Source organism: Colletotrichum lupini, chromosome 1 (genome assembly GCF_023278565.1).
Source record: "Colletotrichum lupini chromosome 1, complete sequence".
NCBI lineage: Eukaryota > Fungi > Ascomycota > Sordariomycetes > Glomerellales > Glomerellaceae > Colletotrichum > Colletotrichum lupini.
The window spans coordinates 3673530-3690313 of record NC_064672.1 but is presented as its reverse complement, the minus strand read 5'-3'; the positions used below and the strand labels follow the sequence as shown (position 1 = coordinate 3690313).

General features: G+C 53.1%; 4 protein-coding genes across 4 annotated transcripts; 1 reads left to right on the top strand and 3 right to left on the bottom strand.

Moving 5' to 3' along the window:
- Nucleotides 1–372: 372 nt before the first annotated feature.
- Nucleotides 373–1281, bottom strand: CLUP02_01057 (uncharacterized protein; the record flags this gene model as incomplete). The annotated part of the gene is made up of 5 exons (XM_049280100.1): nt 373–473; nt 585–681; nt 834–933; nt 1019–1092; nt 1189–1281. The coding sequence occupies 5 exons, from the start codon at nt 1279–1281 to the stop codon at nt 373–375; spliced, it is 465 nt and encodes a 154-aa protein (XP_049136057.1).
- A 1657-nt stretch (nt 1282–2938) lies between these two features.
- On the top strand, nt 2939–7793 carry CLUP02_01056 (uncharacterized protein; the record flags this gene model as incomplete). The annotated part of the gene is made up of 17 exons (XM_049280099.1): nt 2939–2969; nt 3031–3177; nt 3237–4221; nt 4369–4421; nt 4521–4563; nt 4706–4755; nt 4851–4911; nt 4961–5033; nt 5103–5160; nt 5239–5288; nt 5360–5546; nt 5616–5746; nt 5801–6903; nt 6966–7352; nt 7451–7518; nt 7581–7689; nt 7745–7793. 17 exons carry the CDS (start codon nt 2939–2941, stop codon nt 7791–7793), a joined length of 3585 nt encoding a protein of 1194 aa, XP_049136056.1.
- Nucleotides 7794–8318: 525 nt separating this feature from the next.
- Nucleotides 8319–13507, bottom strand: CLUP02_01055 (leucine Rich Repeat domain-containing protein; the record flags this gene model as incomplete). The annotated part of the gene is made up of 10 exons (XM_049280098.1): nt 8319–9354; nt 9489–9548; nt 9631–9746; nt 9834–9975; nt 10059–10100; nt 10499–11831; nt 11884–12485; nt 12819–12961; nt 13032–13171; nt 13414–13507. The coding sequence occupies 10 exons, from the start codon at nt 13505–13507 to the stop codon at nt 8319–8321; spliced, it is 3708 nt and encodes a 1235-aa protein (XP_049136055.1).
- Nucleotides 13508–13648: 141 nt separating this feature from the next.
- On the bottom strand, nt 13649–13970 carry CLUP02_01054 (uncharacterized protein; the record flags this gene model as incomplete). Its single annotated transcript, XM_049280097.1, has 2 exons — nt 13649–13703; nt 13768–13970. 2 exons carry the CDS (start codon nt 13968–13970, stop codon nt 13649–13651), a joined length of 258 nt encoding a protein of 85 aa, XP_049136054.1.
- Between the last annotated feature and the right edge of the window lie 2814 nt (nt 13971–16784).

Sequence of the window (16784 nt, the reverse complement as noted above, 5' to 3'; positions counted from 1 at the left end):
CCAAGCAGACAACTTGATAGAAAAGACGAATCAAGAGGCTGCTGATTGAAGAGGTTGCTGCTCCTGTCGTTCGCGTGACACATGCCACGCGAACCTCAGACATGGAACGGTGTGGCGCCGTTGCATCATCGGACGATGGAACAGATCGTGTTACAGAACTCGCCCTCCCGCACGTCGATCAGATAAACTCTCTGGTAGCCGCTTTTCAGGACGACCAACCTCACCCCATTCCCCACACAACCTTGCATTTCGTGTGTCCCAGCTGGCCAGGCTCAAGGGGTCTGCTCAGCCTCGTCGTCGCACTTGCAGCCGCTCTCTCGCTGGGTATCGATTGGCTCACACTATTTACTTTTGGCATCTGTCTGGTCCTGGCTATTGCTGCTGCTGCTGTTGTTGCTGGCCTTCGTACAATCCCGTGTAGTAGCCAGCATAGTACCATGACATCAAAAGTCTCTTCAAACCCTCGTCTTGCACTACAAACCCCGAAGAAAGAGGGGCCCTCAGTCAGTCCTGTGTCCAAGTTCAAAAGAGGCTACACTGCAACTGCCGTCCCAACTCTGGATAGTCCGGGATCGTTTACATACCTGATCCGAGAAGACTCTGCGGGCCCATTGTCGCAGGCCCTGGGGGGCCATTGGCCTTTGCCATAGGCACACCTGTTGAATCTGCCTGGTCCTGGACCTAGATCGGGGCGAGCAAGGAAGACGTTAGCGGAAGCGAACAAGATAGAGATTTGCTGCATAACGACGAGGTAGAGAACAGAGAAAGCCAAGCTTTTTTGATCTGCCTGGATTTTCGTCTGGGGAGGGGGTTCATCATCGGGGGTGTTTTACATCCGTGCTGCTCAACCCCTTTGTTTTGTCGGCTCTCTCTGCAGCATCATCCGCGATCTCTGGCTGATCGACGGCCTGCGTTTGCGCGTCGTCGGCGGTCCTGCGTAGATCATTAACGTGTCAGAGTCTCGGGACAAGATTTCTTGGGTCTTGGGGGTGATTAAAGAAAGAAGGCTTAGCCGTACTGGGTATCTTCCGTCTTCTCCTGGAGATCAAGGTCTTTGAGCTTGCCTCCCTTTGCGTGAATGCTGTGGTACTTCTGCAAGGTTGGTTAGCGACTGACTGCTCTGCTTCCGCGAGTATTGAATTCCTCTTCCCCTCCTCCCCTCCTGATGAGATTGGATCTGTCGCTTACTTTGTACTCGTCCAGGGCCTCTTTCCATGACTCTATCAACGCAGAGTCGTCCCACATCTCACTGTGCGACATTTCCATATCGTTGCCGGCCATGTTGCTGAATCGAGGCGAGCTCTCTTGAGGATGATGAGGTTTCTATTGATGATAAGGGCACCTATGAGGGCAGTCTGCTATGAGTAAGCCCCCTCTGGTCTTACTGACTGTAAAGTTGGCGCCAGAGGTATGGACGGTTTTGCTTCTTGATGAGTTTGGGCGGACCAGGGGAAATTTGCGCCGGAAGACTGGCCCTCCTCAGTTAAGCTCGTGAGGTGAAAAGTCCTGATGGGTCCCTCCCTGATGAGATACGTCGAGTTTTGTGATGCGTTTTTGGCAATATGGCAAGTGAGAACTCCTGTGATTGCGGTGGGTTGAAATGTTCTCTCTTAATTGTCGACTCGATTGCGGTGAACAGGCAGTTGGGTGGCGTTCTTGTGGAGTCGTCAAGACAAAGTCGTTCTGGTTGTAAGATGGCAAGATGATATTACCGTTCTTTCACATGAGATCCCAGCCTGAGGTTTGTGAGAGGTACTAGCTGTGCATCAACCTCATTGACGGATTTCCAGTCCTTGGGCGTTGGGTTCCTTTCAGGGGAACCTTTCAGGGAACTAAAGGCAACCTCAGCTCCCCTGGTAAGACTCCACCCCACACGACGGATCACCCCCTACGACAGATCACCCAATTCGGTACAATTCAGTCAAAAACCACTAATTCTACCTACTTTATTTTATAATATTAAAAATATATAAAAAATACTTTTAGATATATAAAATATAGTTTTCTTATTAAAATAATTTTTAAAAATTATAATCTATTATACTAATTAGGATATTATTAAATTAAATATAATGTTTTTTTACTATATAAAAATACGATTTCTAACTTTATAAAAAATAAATAAAGTTAAGTATTTTAAAGTACTATAATTTTTATAATATTTTTCTAAGCTTAAATATACTACTTTTAGCGTTATACTAATTACATAAGCTTAGGAAATTTAAGTTTTTATGAGTACTACTTATTATAATATAACTTAATATTTCTATATAATAATACTTATATTACTAATCAAAAACTATTTATATAAGTCTTATTTAAATCTATTAAAAATAATCAACTTTAAAATTTTATTTTTTCTAATAAATAAAAGAGTTATATAACATAGTCTAATGTTAGTATTTATATGGAAATTACTAATAAACACTAACATTTAGAAGCATATCTTAAATCTAATATTATTATATAATATAATATAAAATAATTATTTTTAAATATTTTTCTATACTAATTATATTTTTTTATAGCTTCTGTATTTTTTAAAATATTTATTTTTTAATTATTCATATATATATGGAATAGCGGTTTTGGCTGAATCTGGCCGAATTGGGTGATCTGTCGTAGGGGGTGATCCGTCGTGTGGGGTGGAGTCTTAAAGAGTAGATAGGTGCTGCAACACCGCTCAAGGACGGCACTACAGGCGCACATGCAGTATAAATGTACCCACTAAAAAGTCGTTCTCGGGGCAGCTGGAAATACGCGCTGAGCGGGTTTAGCGGGGTCGCATGGCCTCACCGCCTCCACCTCGGGACGGCAGAATCTTGGAAATTTTTATTTTTTTTGCCTTTGCGACGGTACTCGATCAAGGCGTGTGGGTACAGGCTCGGTTTTCCAGGGACTTTGTCTAACCATTGCTCCCTCAAACACATCAGCAAGAATGGCCCCCGAACTGAGAAAAAGAACCAGATGTAAGTTGCCAAGCTGTAAAAGACCGTTCCTTGTTTTTTTAAAACTAATATTTGTTGTCAGCCGTCACTGGCAAGGAGCCTGTGGCGAAGAAGGCGGCCAAGGTCGAAAAGGTTGAAAAGGTTGAGCCTGCGACCGAAAAGGCGCCCAAGAAGGTGACCAAGAAGGCCACCAAGGAGGAGAAGGTCGAGAAAGCTCCCAAGCGCAAAGGTGTGTCCCGATTGGATTCTAACAATGTTGCATTGGCTTACCACCATGCTCCCGAGCAGCTCCCGAGGAGGCGCAAGCTTCTCCCGTCGCGGCGAAGAAGCAGAAGCCCGTCAAGGCGAACGCGAAGTCGAAGAAGTCTGCCGCCCCCGCGCCCGCCGAGCCCGTCGAGGAGGAAGAGAAGGAGAAGGAGGCTGAGCCCGAAGCCACCGAGGATGCCGAGACCTCTGTCGTAGCGTTCGAGGAGGAGGATGACGATGAGGAGGTCGACGCTGACATTGCCGCCCTCGCCGCCGGCCTGGACCCGGAGGACGCGCCAGCCGGCGACGGCACCGTCTTCAAGTCGGGCCAGGACGTGGGCAAGGTGCCCAAGTTCAAGAAGCAGAAGCAGTTGACAAACGGCAAAAAGGAAGAGCCCGGCGTGGTCTTCATCTCCAGGCTGCCCCACGGCTTCTACGAGCACGAGCTCAAGGGCTACTTTTCACAGTTTGGCAACATCACCCGCCTCCGGCTGGCGCGCAACAAGAAATCCGGCGCGAGCAAGCACTACGCCTTTCTCGAGTTCGCCGAGGCCAGCACGGCCGAGATCGTGGCCAAGACCATGGACAGCTACCTGCTGTTCGGCCACATTCTCAAGGTGAAGACGGTGCCGGCGGACCAGCTGCACGAGGACGTGTGGAAGGGCGCCAACAAGCGCTTCAAGAAGATCCCCTGGCACAAGATCGCCGCCGGCGAGGTGGCCAAGCAGAGGACCGAGTCCGACTGGACGCACAAGGTGTCCAAGGAGGAGAAGAAGAGGCTGGAGCGCGCCGAGAAGCTCAAGGCTATCGGGTACGAGTTCGAGGCGCCCAAGTTGAAGGAGGCTGTTGCGCCGCCGCCTGAGCCCATGGCTGTCGACGCGCCTGAGGAGACCAAGGCTATCGAGGCTGCGCCGGTTGAGGAGGAGAAGAAGGAGGAGGCTGCCAAGGAGGAGGAGGGGAAGGTTGCCGAGGTTGAGACGCCCAAGTCTGCGAAGAAGGCGACGCCCAAGGGCGGCAAGAGGAGAAAGTCCAGGGGTTAAAGAGAGGCTCTTTTTCAATGATATCCCTCGTCACGACGGAACTGTTTCGCTCCATCTCTTGGGGTTTCACGAAAAGTCTTGTGTTTTTTCTGTTGTTTGGCATCAGGTATTCTACTCGTGTTTCTGTCGCTCAGGAGTCGTTGCGTCAAGAACACACAATGGGACATAATTCAATGGGTTCAAGTTAGTATGTGCGCACATAGCGAACCCGTCGCACCCATTTCAACCCAAAAAGTTGGGGGCAAGCACCGGGATTATAAAAGGCGTTTGAATCACTCTACTTCAGCGTCAAAAATGAACAAGTCATTGGGGAAAATGCGCTTGCTCTAGTGATATTTCAGCGAAGGGTAAAATATGTGAAGAAGGAAAGAGGAAACGGGAAAATTTCCGTCAGACGGAGACGCTTCTTGAAGGCTTTGGGCGATAAGATAAGAATGACTAAGCGAGGGACCCGCCATCTGCCCACCTCAGTCCCATGGTCGTGAACCGTGGAGGACGGACTTGCGCCAGCCGATACAGAGGTGCACTTTGTACGAGAAACAAACAAGCTGTTTGAGGTGTCTTGAACAAGGAAAGATGCCACATTGAATTCTTGTCATGACACTCTGAATCCTAGGCATTGCTTTATACAAGAGTCACCCAAAATTGTTTAACACTAGCAGGTCGAGCCACAGAAAGTGCAAGCCTCAAAGTGTGGCTCGTGTTAGTCAGTTGACCACCTGCTAGGGCCACCGTTTCATGTATCGATTCTGTGCTCATAGCAAACCGTGAAATCCAGAATGAAAACTGCAGGTTTCTTGTCCATATCATAAGACTGGGAACAGGATAGAGTCCGTATAGCTCAATAAAAAAATACATGACTCTCTAGGATAAAAACCACGATTGTGTTTACGATGACAATGTTCACGTCCTGGCTCGGCAGGATGGTTCCCAGCGTTTAAGCGCCGCGTCCACCAGGCCTTAGCTAATACACCTCGCTATCGGTACCTTTCTGTGGAGCTCAGTGGCCACCTACCTAGTGTGGGGGACGGGGGAGCAGCACCCTAGGTTCCGCGTGGGAAGTGAACACGCTCGCTAATTTGCGAACCTAGCTTACGTGGTGTAAGTACATGCAAGCCCGCCCAGGTGCAAACTGTCGACATCCCAATTCCCAACCGACCGGACCCTCGTGAAAGAAGAAGAAAAAGAGCTTCCCCCGTTCCCGCGCCCACCAGCTCAGAGGGCTATCCACACCATCCCGATGCATCTGAGAAGACAACATGTCGGCCGCCGCTCCCTCCACTGATCCGGTTCAAAACGCATCTTCAGGTTCGTGACCCCGATTGAATCCTTCCCGCGTCTACGTTGATGCGCGGCCCCAAGCTAACGGGGGACTTTGCAGGGAAGAAGAAGAGCGGCAAGAAGAAGAAGAACAACGCCAACAAGCCCAAGGAACCCATAGACACAGACAGCGCGCCTCCTCCGTCCGAAAATGCAGAGTATGGCGATGATGAGCCGGAAACCCCGGTGCAGGTGATACTCCCTTGATCCCCCCGCAAAGCCCAGCTTAGCTGACTGCCATCTTAGGCTTCCGCGCCGATAGAAGAATCCAGCCCCGAACAGTCAACGGGTAAAGACACAACAGCCAATGGCCACACGGAGCGGCCGACGAGCAACGGACATGCGAATCCCCCGATAGAGGCGGCCGCAGAGGAGCAGGGAACCAACCCCGATGCCACGGCAAAGCTGGACGCCCTCACAAAGGAACGAGAGGCGCTGCGATCAGAGGTCGAGCAATTAAGGAAGCAGCTAGAGACCATTCAGGGAACACACAACGAGACCGTCACCCAGCTCAAGTCGGAACTGGAGGAGACGTCGTCGGCCAAGGAACAGGCAGAAGAGAGCTACCAGGGTCTCCTCGAGCGAGTCAACCACCTCAAGTCGACGCTCGGCGAAAGACTGAAGCGCGATCGCGCCGAGCTGGAAGAGGCCAAGGAGCGCATCGAGGAGCTCGAGTCCCAGAACGAGGAGCTGCAGAATGGCGCCAAGGCATCCGAGGAAGAGGTGGCGAAGCTCCGGGATGAGCTGCAGGACACATCGCGCGAGGCGACAAGTCTGCGCAGCCGAAGCAATCTGTCCCAGCAGAACTGGGTCAAGGAGCGCGAGGAGCTTATGAGGCTGGTCGCCAACCTCAAAGAGGAAGTTGAGACGACGACGAACGCCATGGGCGAGTGGGAGGTCATCGCCATGGAGGAGCGATCCGTCAAGGAGAGCCTGGTCGAGAAGGTGACGGAGCTGGAGGAGCAGATTGCCGGCCTCCGTGACGGCTACGAGAGCGCCGCGTCCGAGCGAGATCAGCAATCGCAGGTCATTGACAACTTGCAAAAGGCCCTTCGCGAAATCCAGGATGCGCGGAAGAAGGAGCTGCGGGAGATGGTTGAGACGTCAGAAGAGCAGCTGCAAGCCATGAAGAAGCTTGTGCAAGAGGCGGACACCAGGGCTACCGAGGCCGAATCGGCCAAGGAAACCCTCACCAAGGAGCTCGAGCGCACAGCGCCATTCGAAAAGGAGGTCAAGGAGAAGAACCTCTTGATTGGCAAGCTGCGGCATGAGGCCATTGTGCTCAATGACCATCTCACCAAGGCTCTCCGTTACCTGAAGAAGACGAAACCAGAGGACAACGTTGATAGGTACTGTGACCTCTCTTTGCACTACGGGCCTCAACCGCAGACCAACTAACACACCCCCTTAGACAAGTCGTGACGAATCATCTCCTTCACTTCCTCACTATCGACCGCTCCGATCCCAAGCGCTTCCAGATCCTGCAGGTCATGGCCGGCTACCTCAATTGGACGGACGAGCAGCGCGAGCAGGCGGGGCTCGCCAGGCCGGGCGCGTCGAGCAGCATACTCCGCTTGCCGGCCTCCCCCTTCCACCGCACGCCCAGCACCCCGTCGCTGAGCGCCGAGTTCTTTTCCGAGACGCCCACCTCGGCGAACAAGGAGTCCCTCGCGGACCTGTGGGCGGGCTTCCTAGAGCGCAGCGCCGAGGAGGGCCTGGATCAGGGCTCGTCGGCGGGGACACCGCGCGATCGCAAGGACAGCGGGAGTAGCGCGGCGACGGGACGGGGCGGCAGCTAGTGGAGGTCGTCGTGGACCGGGTAAGATTTAGTCATGGGGAGAAGAGGTGCAGAGGCGTAGAGGTGGTAAGCCCCCCGGATGTATTCATTTCTGCCAGCTACCGGAGCATAGGGGTGTGTAAAGACCATTATCATTGGGTACCTCTCCTGGGACGGGTGGACGTGTGTGTGTGTGCGTAGTCGACCCTTCACCGCACTTGCCCAAACAAAACTACAAACAAGTCATAGATATGAGGACCATTAAAGACAAAAAAGAGTTCACCACCGGTGTGGCTACATCTCTTGGTGCTCATGCTGGGACTCGAACTCGGGGTACTCTCGCTAAGCCCGTCGTCGAGTAGGGTGGTTGCTGTATAGATCGATTGTTGACCATGAACCACTCCGCCACCCAGCCAGTTTGACCTGACCCGTCGACATAGACGGGCGCCTGCTGGCTGGTGATGGGACTGGAGTCCGGGGGGGTATATGAAGGTTTGCTCTGTGTGGTTATTCGGGTTTGTGTATTCAGGTGGCGGGGGAGGGTTATCGGGTGAATGTTTGGTAAAGAGTGTATAAGGTAACTACGACGCGGCGAGTGCCAGCTCTGTCTGCTTTCTTTCTGGCCATACCTGCTCCATCTTAGGGATTTTGTTCTTTTTCCTGGCAGAGTAAGAGGGCCTGGTGTTACTACGGCACGAGACGATTGGAATCAAGGTTACGATGGGATAGGGTAATCGAGGCACAAGAAGGGATACGTTGGGAACATGGGCTCATAGAATTACTTTGCGATGGATGACTGGCCCTGGAGACGTATCAGATACCAACATTACGTCTCTTCTAGTTCACGCAAAGCTCATTGTGTCCAGATCCATCCATAATTATATGCTTCTTTCTTATTCTCTACATAAGATGCTGCAGTGGCTATCTATACACCACCACGCATCAACTCTGAAACTTCCAGAAGGTCAAGAAGACACACCACGCCGCTCATTGCGCAGTGCCTTCCGGCTGTCGAAACACCCCGTCGGTATAACTCTCAGCATCGCTCGTGACCTGCTGTATATTGATCCTATTCTCCAGCGCATCATTCACACTCTCGACAACCTCCCTCTCCTCCATGGCATCGCGCACCATCTGGCCCTCGCGCAACCAATACGCCTGACTCCGCGCCCGCAGCTCCTCGTCGCGCATCGACGTATTCTTGACGATACCCAGCGCGTTCAGCTTGCTCTTGACCGTCGTCAGGGCGCGGTTGCTCGCCTCGATGCGCTCCGCTTCCGAAGGCGGCAGGACGAAAGCGCGGCGGGTGCCAGAGAGGAACAGGAGAGCGCCGATGCCGACGTCGAGGGCCGCGAGGGCGATGTAGCGCAGCGCGCGAGCGCGCCAGTAGAAGAAGTCCATGTCCTGGAGGCGGAGGGCCGCGGCGTTGGCAGAGTAGTCGTACTGGCCTACGAGGACGGCGTCTGCTGCGGCGAGGGCGGCGGCGGCCATTGTGGCGTGGGAGCGCCAGCGAGCACCATCGCGGCCGGTGAAGGTGGAGGAGGTGACGGCGGCGAGGGCGATGAGGTTGACGAGATGGGGGAGGATGATGGCGGGAAGCGCGTAGTAAAAGTAGGACTTGGGGTCCTCGGACTTGCAAAAGGGGCAGTCTGCGAGGGCGGCGGGGCCGAGCTGGAGGTAGAGGAGGCGGGACTCGAGGTTGACGAAGCGGGCGCGGAGGCGCTCGTCGGCAGCGGTAAGGGCGGATTCCGGGCGAAGGGAGGACAGGCGGTTGAAGAGGACGTCGACGGGGATCTGGAGGCGGGACTGGGTGAGAGTGAATAGGTTCTCCGGGGCCAGGGGCGGGAGGGTCTTGACGAGGTAGACGATTACGATGATGGTGAGGATGGCGAGGGCGCGGGCTATGCGGGGCGGAGGTGGGATCGGTTCGCCGCTGTGTTGGGAGGCATTGCGAATAGATTTGTAGGCTGAGATTGCCTTGGGAAGGAGGATCGGACCGAAGACGAGAAGTAGAGAGCGGATTCTGCAGTTGTGGTAGTTGTGCTATTAGTTTTAATCCTCCTGACGAGCATTGGTGGTGATGTCGCGAATTTGGCGATGATGTAGTTTGGGGTATGGGGTACGTGAGAGCGGAGGGAGGGACATGTGGCTACTTACTCTGACCAGCCAAATGCCATGACGGGCCAACGACGGCGGCGACTTGCTTTCGAGCAAGCGCTTTTACGTGATGCGTCCAAGTACCAAGTCGGGGGAGCTTCTCGAGAAAGAGAAAAAGAAGTCGAGAATTTCCGTACCTTACTTGGAGCTCGAGGCTGACAAGTGTTCTTTTTTTGGAGGTTGATAGTTTGAGGACGGGGTCAGCGCGTAAGGCTGCACCGAGGCCACGGTATGAGAGGGAAAAGATGAGTTAACTTTCTGCCAAGAGCTGATCTGGCTTACCTAAGGTGAGATTTTCTAGGCGACAGAAGTTAGGAGCGCATCCCGGTGCAGGGGTATGCTGACCTTGAGGGTTCGCTGTGACGGCACGATGATGTAGCCACTGCAGGTACGCTGATAGCTTCTTGATTTCCAGCCATTGTTTACTGCGACAGGAATGGCAATAGCAACCCGACATCGTAGGAGAACAAGGCCACAAAAATCACCACTAGGTTCCATTTATCAAACAGAAACATTGGGTTCAACTTAGCATAAAGATTAGATATTATGCTATTCGTTTCAATAACGTACATCAAAGCCAAGTCATTGATCGTCGCTGATGCTGTTTTCTTGCTTGCAGAGGCCGTCAAAAGCTGCTTCTTTTCCACCCATCTTTTTTGGCCTTTTTTAGCCCGCCACAGCTCCGAGTATCATTGACCATTTCCCGCCCCGAAAATCAAATGCACTTTTTTGGTTTTGGTATCCCGACTCCGTACGATGATGAATGATGAAAGAGGAGAGAAGAGAGAAGAAAGGAAAAGAAAACCGAGAAGAAAATAGAAACAACAAAAACCAAAGGCCAAGGCTAAGGCGAGGGAATCAAATGCTGATGATGCTGGTCGCTTGTTTCTCGGTCGATGCATTCAAATGCAGATGCTTTCCCTTTCCCTTTTCTCCCATTTCGATTTCCCATGCGATTTTGCGATGTGCATGTGATTCATAGCTTGCGTCCAAACATAAAGGACCCGTACATACCGCCGACTTCGGCGCGCGCGACCGGGATCTTGCGCATGCCCCAGTTGTCGGCGCCAATCTTCCACCACCGGTAGCCGCGGTCCTGGTCCTTGCGGTGGTCCTGCATTCGGACCATCCAGCATCGGCTTCCGATCTCCTGCAGGGACCAGCCGACGCGCTCCAGTGCCCTATTCCGAGATAGGCTCTTGAAAGATTGCTCCGAGATCTCAACCACCTCGAGTGGCACCGAGCTCGGTTTTAGCAGCGAGTTTCGGCTCGAAAACAAATCCACAATATCCAACTCGCTGCCCCAGAGGTCCGAAAGGTCCAGGTATCGGATTGTGTGGGGCTCCTCCTGCTTCTTCTCGTCCGCCGGCTCAAGCAGCTTAGCGGCGGCATTGACATCCATGTCGCGCCCGACGGCGAGCTCCTCCAAATACTTGGTCAGAGGTCGCAGTAACTCAAGGTGCGAGTCATCCATGCGGCTACCCTTTAGGCTCAAAGACCGAAGCGTCTTGGGCAGCACAGGGATGAGCTGCGAAACGTCCTCCACATCCAGAAGTTGGTGACTCCGAGCATCGGTAGCCACGCTCAGGTAGACGAGGTTCCTGACCGCCGGATGAGTCGCAAGGAAGTTGATAACGGTGGGAGCCGTGAGCAGTGTGCACTTGGCGAGGTTCAAGTGGGTAATCTTGGCCGTCTTCGGGATGGCCTGCAGCGCTCGGTCGGTGATCTTGGTCTGGGCAAGGTCCAGGTGCGTGACGTTGGTGAGGCGTGGCATGATCTTCTCGAAAAGCGCGGGAGGGAGCGTCAGGCACTTGTGAAGTGAGAGGCGAGTAATCGAAAGCGTCTCGGGCCAGTCCATGTCTACCAGAGATGCAAAAGAGTTCTTGAAAGACGGTGATGTGCACCCGGCGAAGTCCAAAGCTTGCAGGCGAGGCATGCCGAAGAAGAGCTTCTGCATCACCTCAGCGCCGAGGTCATCGTCAATATGCTCCATAGCCAGGAACTCTTGGAGGTGCGGTGTAAGCTCCAAGCATTGTAATAATGTCTCCTCCGTCAGGTTCCGCGTGCCCTTGCGCTCGCTGGCAGACTCGAAAAGAGTCGCGTTATTGAAGTGGCTGAAGTCGATGCGCCGTACAATGGTGCCTAGTGCAGGGTGTGTTGTGATGTTGGACAGGAACTTGCGGAAGATTCTCGAGTGAGGAATGGTAATGTGCTTGTACAGGGTGTTGAGGGTTGCGGCGTGCACCGATCTCGAGGTCAGAAGCAAGGACATCAAGTCAACGTTGCGGCGCGCAGTGCCGTACGGCGGAGGGATGTCGAGGACCAGGAGCTCGATAATGGATCCTTTGATATTGTCAGCTTCGCGAGTTTCCATGATAAAAGACCGTGAGCGTACCTAGAATCTCCAATGGCAGTCTCTCCATGGGCGCGCGGCAGTTGGTAGGCTTGTTGCCCTTGGGTGAAGGCGGAGGAGTGCTCCATGACATGTGCAGTGCCTGGAGGTCACTGAAGCTCTTGCTAGCCGTCTTGCCCTTGACATTGATTTGCTTCCAGCCCTTGAAGCTGGAAGCAGGATACCAGCCGCCATGAAGTCTGCTGCTGGGGTGGGTGACGGGGGGCATGAACTGAACTTCAGCCATCTCAAGGGAAAGTGAGGCGATCGGCGAGGGTGAGGCAGAGGAGTCGTCGAACACGGCGTTGGTTGCTTTCTGTGCGTAGGAAGAGACTTTTGAGGAAGTGAACGTCTGGGCTAAGTCGGAGTCGTTCTCGCGAATGGACGAGAAAGAGGATCTGCCATTCTTTTCCGGGGTAGCAGGTCGGTGCGGCTCTGGGCTGTCCATTTTGTATTCGACGAGAGTCTGAGTGTGGTTGTGGCCTGTCGGAGGAGTGCCTGGGGGGGTGTGTAAGGTGTGGTCCTGGGACGAGGTTTGCGGTTGGAGAAGTCGCGGAGAAGCCATGGCTGCAGGAACTTTACTTTGACCTTGAAGGTCCGGGTCGCTGCGCTCGTTGTTTCAATGGTTTGCTCGACACACCACCAAACGCACACACGTTTTCTCCACTGTCTTGGTTTTTTTCTTTCCCTTTCTTTCTGAACAAGCCGGGGTAAGGTAGAAATAGACTAGTCGTATGGCAAAGCGTAAAAAGAATGTGTGAGCTGCAATGTAGGAAAGACGAGACCGGGGGCCCGGGTCCGTCGACAGAGCAAGCCAGAAGCGACTTTTCTATTAGTCAAAGACCGGGGCTTTTAGGTAAGAAGAAGTTATGGTGATGCGGGGAAGATGGTGGTTTGGCGTGTTCAGGTGGTCCAACCTCAACCGTTTGTGATGTTACTAGACCAAGACCAGGGAACGTTGGAACTTGGGGAAAGGAGTCGAGACGAGGGGGTGAAGGGAGTGCGTGGCACAAGACAAGACGTGCTCTTCGCAATCGTTGAGGTGATATTGGTGTGGGAAAGGGAGGGGGAAGTAGATACTCTATGTATAAGGGTGTATACGGGGCGTGAGAATCAAGAGACAGGGGCGGATTGGGATAGAGTCATCCAACGGATCGCGTCTGGGCTGGATTAGGATCAGGATATCGGGTTGGATGGGCTGGGTTTAGGTCCTTGGGAGTTTGGGACTGGGCGTGTACTGCGTACAGTAAGGTAACCAGTATCGCAAGAGGCAGGTTGGGGTTGAGGATGTCTCGTTAATGTCATGCGGAATAGTGGCTTGCACTGGGCGTTAGTAGCCGGGCGTGTGTGTGTGAGTGTGAGCGGCCCGCAGATTAATATAGCAAGTTGAAGAGGCAAAGGGTTGCTCTTGGCCAAAAATTGGGTAATGGAAACAAAGGAATGGAGACTTGCCTCGTCACATGAGCATCCAGAGCTTCATCCAAATGGAGGCGGAGCCTTGTCCGTACATGACACGGCGCGGTACGGCAGTACTGGCGTGCCGCCCCCAGGTGACATGCTTTGCTTCCTCGTGCTCACGGACGGTAGACGATGTCCGTCGGGTATGGTAGTCCATGTCAAGGTCCATGGTCCAGGGACATGAACCGGTCAAACAACACCAGGTCCTGATGGGAAAATAGAACGAATGGGCTGGCGAAGGAGAAAAAATGCTGGCGACACGAAGCAGGCTGGCAACCAACCATTGGACGGGTATTTGGTAATGAGAATGTCATGGGTGTGTCGGGTTGAGCCAGTAGGCAATGAGCTGAAGCATAACATCATTGCTCAGGTTTGTTCAGTCATTAAACGAATGCGCAAGATGTGTCAAGGAATGGTCGTCTTCCGCACTTGTCCAACCTTGCCCCGGACAGGCCGTTGTCTGACTGGATGTAGCCATAGCCATCGCGGGTTGCGAAGATGGTAACTCGATGAGCAGGCAGGGTGATGTCAAGGTCAGGCAACGGAGTTGAATTGACTACAGCGAGCCGCGACCATAGCGCACGGAAGATGAGCGGCTGGCAAGGCAAAGTCGGTCGATGGTGGTCGGTCATTCGGTCCCGCTAGAAAGATAGAAAAAAAGAAGAGAAAAAAAAAACCAAGAGAAAAAAGATCGGGGCCCAGAACCGAGTCCAAGGGAACATGGATGATGGTTCGGGATTCGTAGAAGAAGAAAAAAAAAAGGGACGATCCAATTCCACATCAGAAAAGGACGGGGAAGAGACTGGGAGAAGTGTGAGCGTGACTGTATGACAGCACACGCTGGGGCCGAGAGCTGCGCAGAGCTGAGAGAGCCGGGTCACGTCTGGGAGCTGAACTGGCTGCGTGGTTGTGTAATTGAAAAGCTTGGCTTGGGGAAGTGATCAGATGAGGCGAAGAAGTGCGGTTCGGAAACGTAATGGTTACAATTGTCGACTAATGGAAACTGGGAAAACTTTTTAGAATGACTCCAATGCTCTCCAAGCTCTCCAATGCTTCCCAATGCTCGCTCTCAAAAAGTCGAGTCACGCAAGTACCCTAGAGAACGTCAGATTACCTAAGCCCAGGCTTTGCAGAAAGTACCTGCCTTGCCCTCCACTCCTTCTATTCCTGAATCCTGTGTGCCTGCTGCCCTGCTCGCATTTTGATGCAGCGTTACATTGCCTTTGGGGACGTACCTTACGGTACGAAGTACCTCACTCTGTACCGCAACGCAACCTCTCTAGGTGCATAAGAATAAAAGCAAATCGACAACGACATCCAAATCCAAGACACCTATTGCAGCAAACGCAGCCTCTTGCGCCAGAGATCGTCGACGACAAGACTTGATCTCCGGTAAGATGAGGAAATCTCACTCCCAGACACGCACACCGTTACCCTCACACAGTGACACAGAGTCACGCCAGGAAAGAGCATCTCCTCGGCTCGGCATTTCCAGGCTCTAAGGAGCGCGGTGCCAGCGGCGCTCCATCTCAAACACCGAGAGAGCCCGCTAACATTCCATCTCTGTCACTGTGAGCTTTGGTGTTTGCGATGTCGCTGACTACGTAGTGTAATCCACGACAAAGCCGACAGAAGACCGGTACCGCACCCGAGACGGCCGTTCCGGTTGTCGGATGGTCGCCCGATCGGAACCACACAACGACTACGCACCTCTGACCAAAGGGAAAACGACAACCACGAATTTCTGTCCAGTTCCCCAGCAATCCGGATAGACAGGGACAGACAGGAGTGCTTGGCATTTCAAACCCGTTCTTCGACCGGATACGGACGGGATGCTCCAGGGCCACCTCATCAATCAGTCATCTGACCTTTCACTGCCGGAACGAAGCGAGCAGAACAGAAAATCGGGCTGTGCGCCAAAGCGAGCACGCGCCTTCTTTTCAGGCAGGCAAAAAAATTGAGTCTGAGGCGGTACCAAAGACCCAAGGGGGTTCCGAGCTGAAATGCGAAAAGGCCCGCCTGGAAGGTCTTCCCGAGCGCAGGGCGAGCAGTTCCCCAGGTCTCGAGTACCGTCCCCGGGTAGATCATTAGACGTCCATGCCAGTCTGGTATACAGAGCAAGAATCGATCACGGTCAACTATATTGCAGCTCTCTACTGTACCCATGCAACTGACTGGGTAGTGAGTATCCGGACCTCCCTGGCTCTTACACCTGCGCTCGCACGCAGGAATAAGCCCAGACGAGACGTACAAGTCTCAAGACTCCTGGCGTCTGTCTGTCTGCAGATCTAGCCCTCTCACCATTTGATGCCGCCGACGGCGTTGTCTCTCCTTGCTCAGACCCTGTTACCTGCTACGGTAGCACAAGAAACGGAAAGGCAGGAGAGCAGACAGGTACGAAGCACTCGCACGAATGAGCGGGAAGATCCTAGCACCCGTGGCATCCTAGCGGATCTCCGGTTGGCGGGCTCGAAAAAGGTCGGGGTCGCTGGGGGCCGCGTGGTGTTGCCCCAGATTATCCACCCCTGGAAGCCAGAGGCTAGTTTAAAGAGAGAAGGCCAGAGAAACAAGCGTGACAGAAGTTCAGAACCGAGGCCAACCGCCTTGTGCCACCCTGTCGGCGTTGGGTCTAGGTCGGTTTAGTTCCAGCATCATGTGTGCTTTTCATCGACTCCTAGACCTAAAGAGAGAGAGCTGCAAAACTGTAAAAGCGAAGCATCGGACCTCACACCCACCCAGTTGTTATTGTTGGCCCTGTCGCCGCCTTCGATGTTCAATTTACTTACTAACTGCTGAAACTGGGAGAATCCAGTCTGATGACCAGAATAAGATGAGCGTCGAAACCGAGAAACCCGTGGAAACCGACACAGCCGTCTTAAGCGTCACGCGCATTGCAAAAAGCAGAAAAAAAGGGACAAAAAACAGGGCGTGCAAGGCTACAAGCAAGCGTATTGCCGGATCAAAATCTGTCCAAAACACCAATGCCGTGTACGCCGTACACGCCGTAGTAGTCATTAGTCGAGAAAGCGAAAATGTCTCCATCTCCCCATCGAATGGCGCCATGCTTTGCTCGCACGTTTTGTCAAAAAAGAATACCTAAGCCAGGGCTCAGGGGGGGCTTGACACCAAATGCCAGTGCCAATGCCTTGGGTGTTTCTCACGACTTGCCCCCGACCCCGTCATGGTGCTTTTGCTGTTAGTCATAGTAATAGCTCTTGTAGTCATGGTTTTCCCTTTAGTGGTCGGTCACGCGCAACGTAGAAACAATAACAGTACCACAAAACGACGATACTAACCAAGTTCCAACCCCCCTCCCCCCTTCTCCAGACTCCCCATCTCCGGCATCTCTGGAACAGGTCTGAGAAATAGGTCGACCTAGCGGGTGCTGGGGTACTTGACTTCTCCAAGTATCCGTAGTACGGACGAAAGTCCCTTGGAGGCGAGGT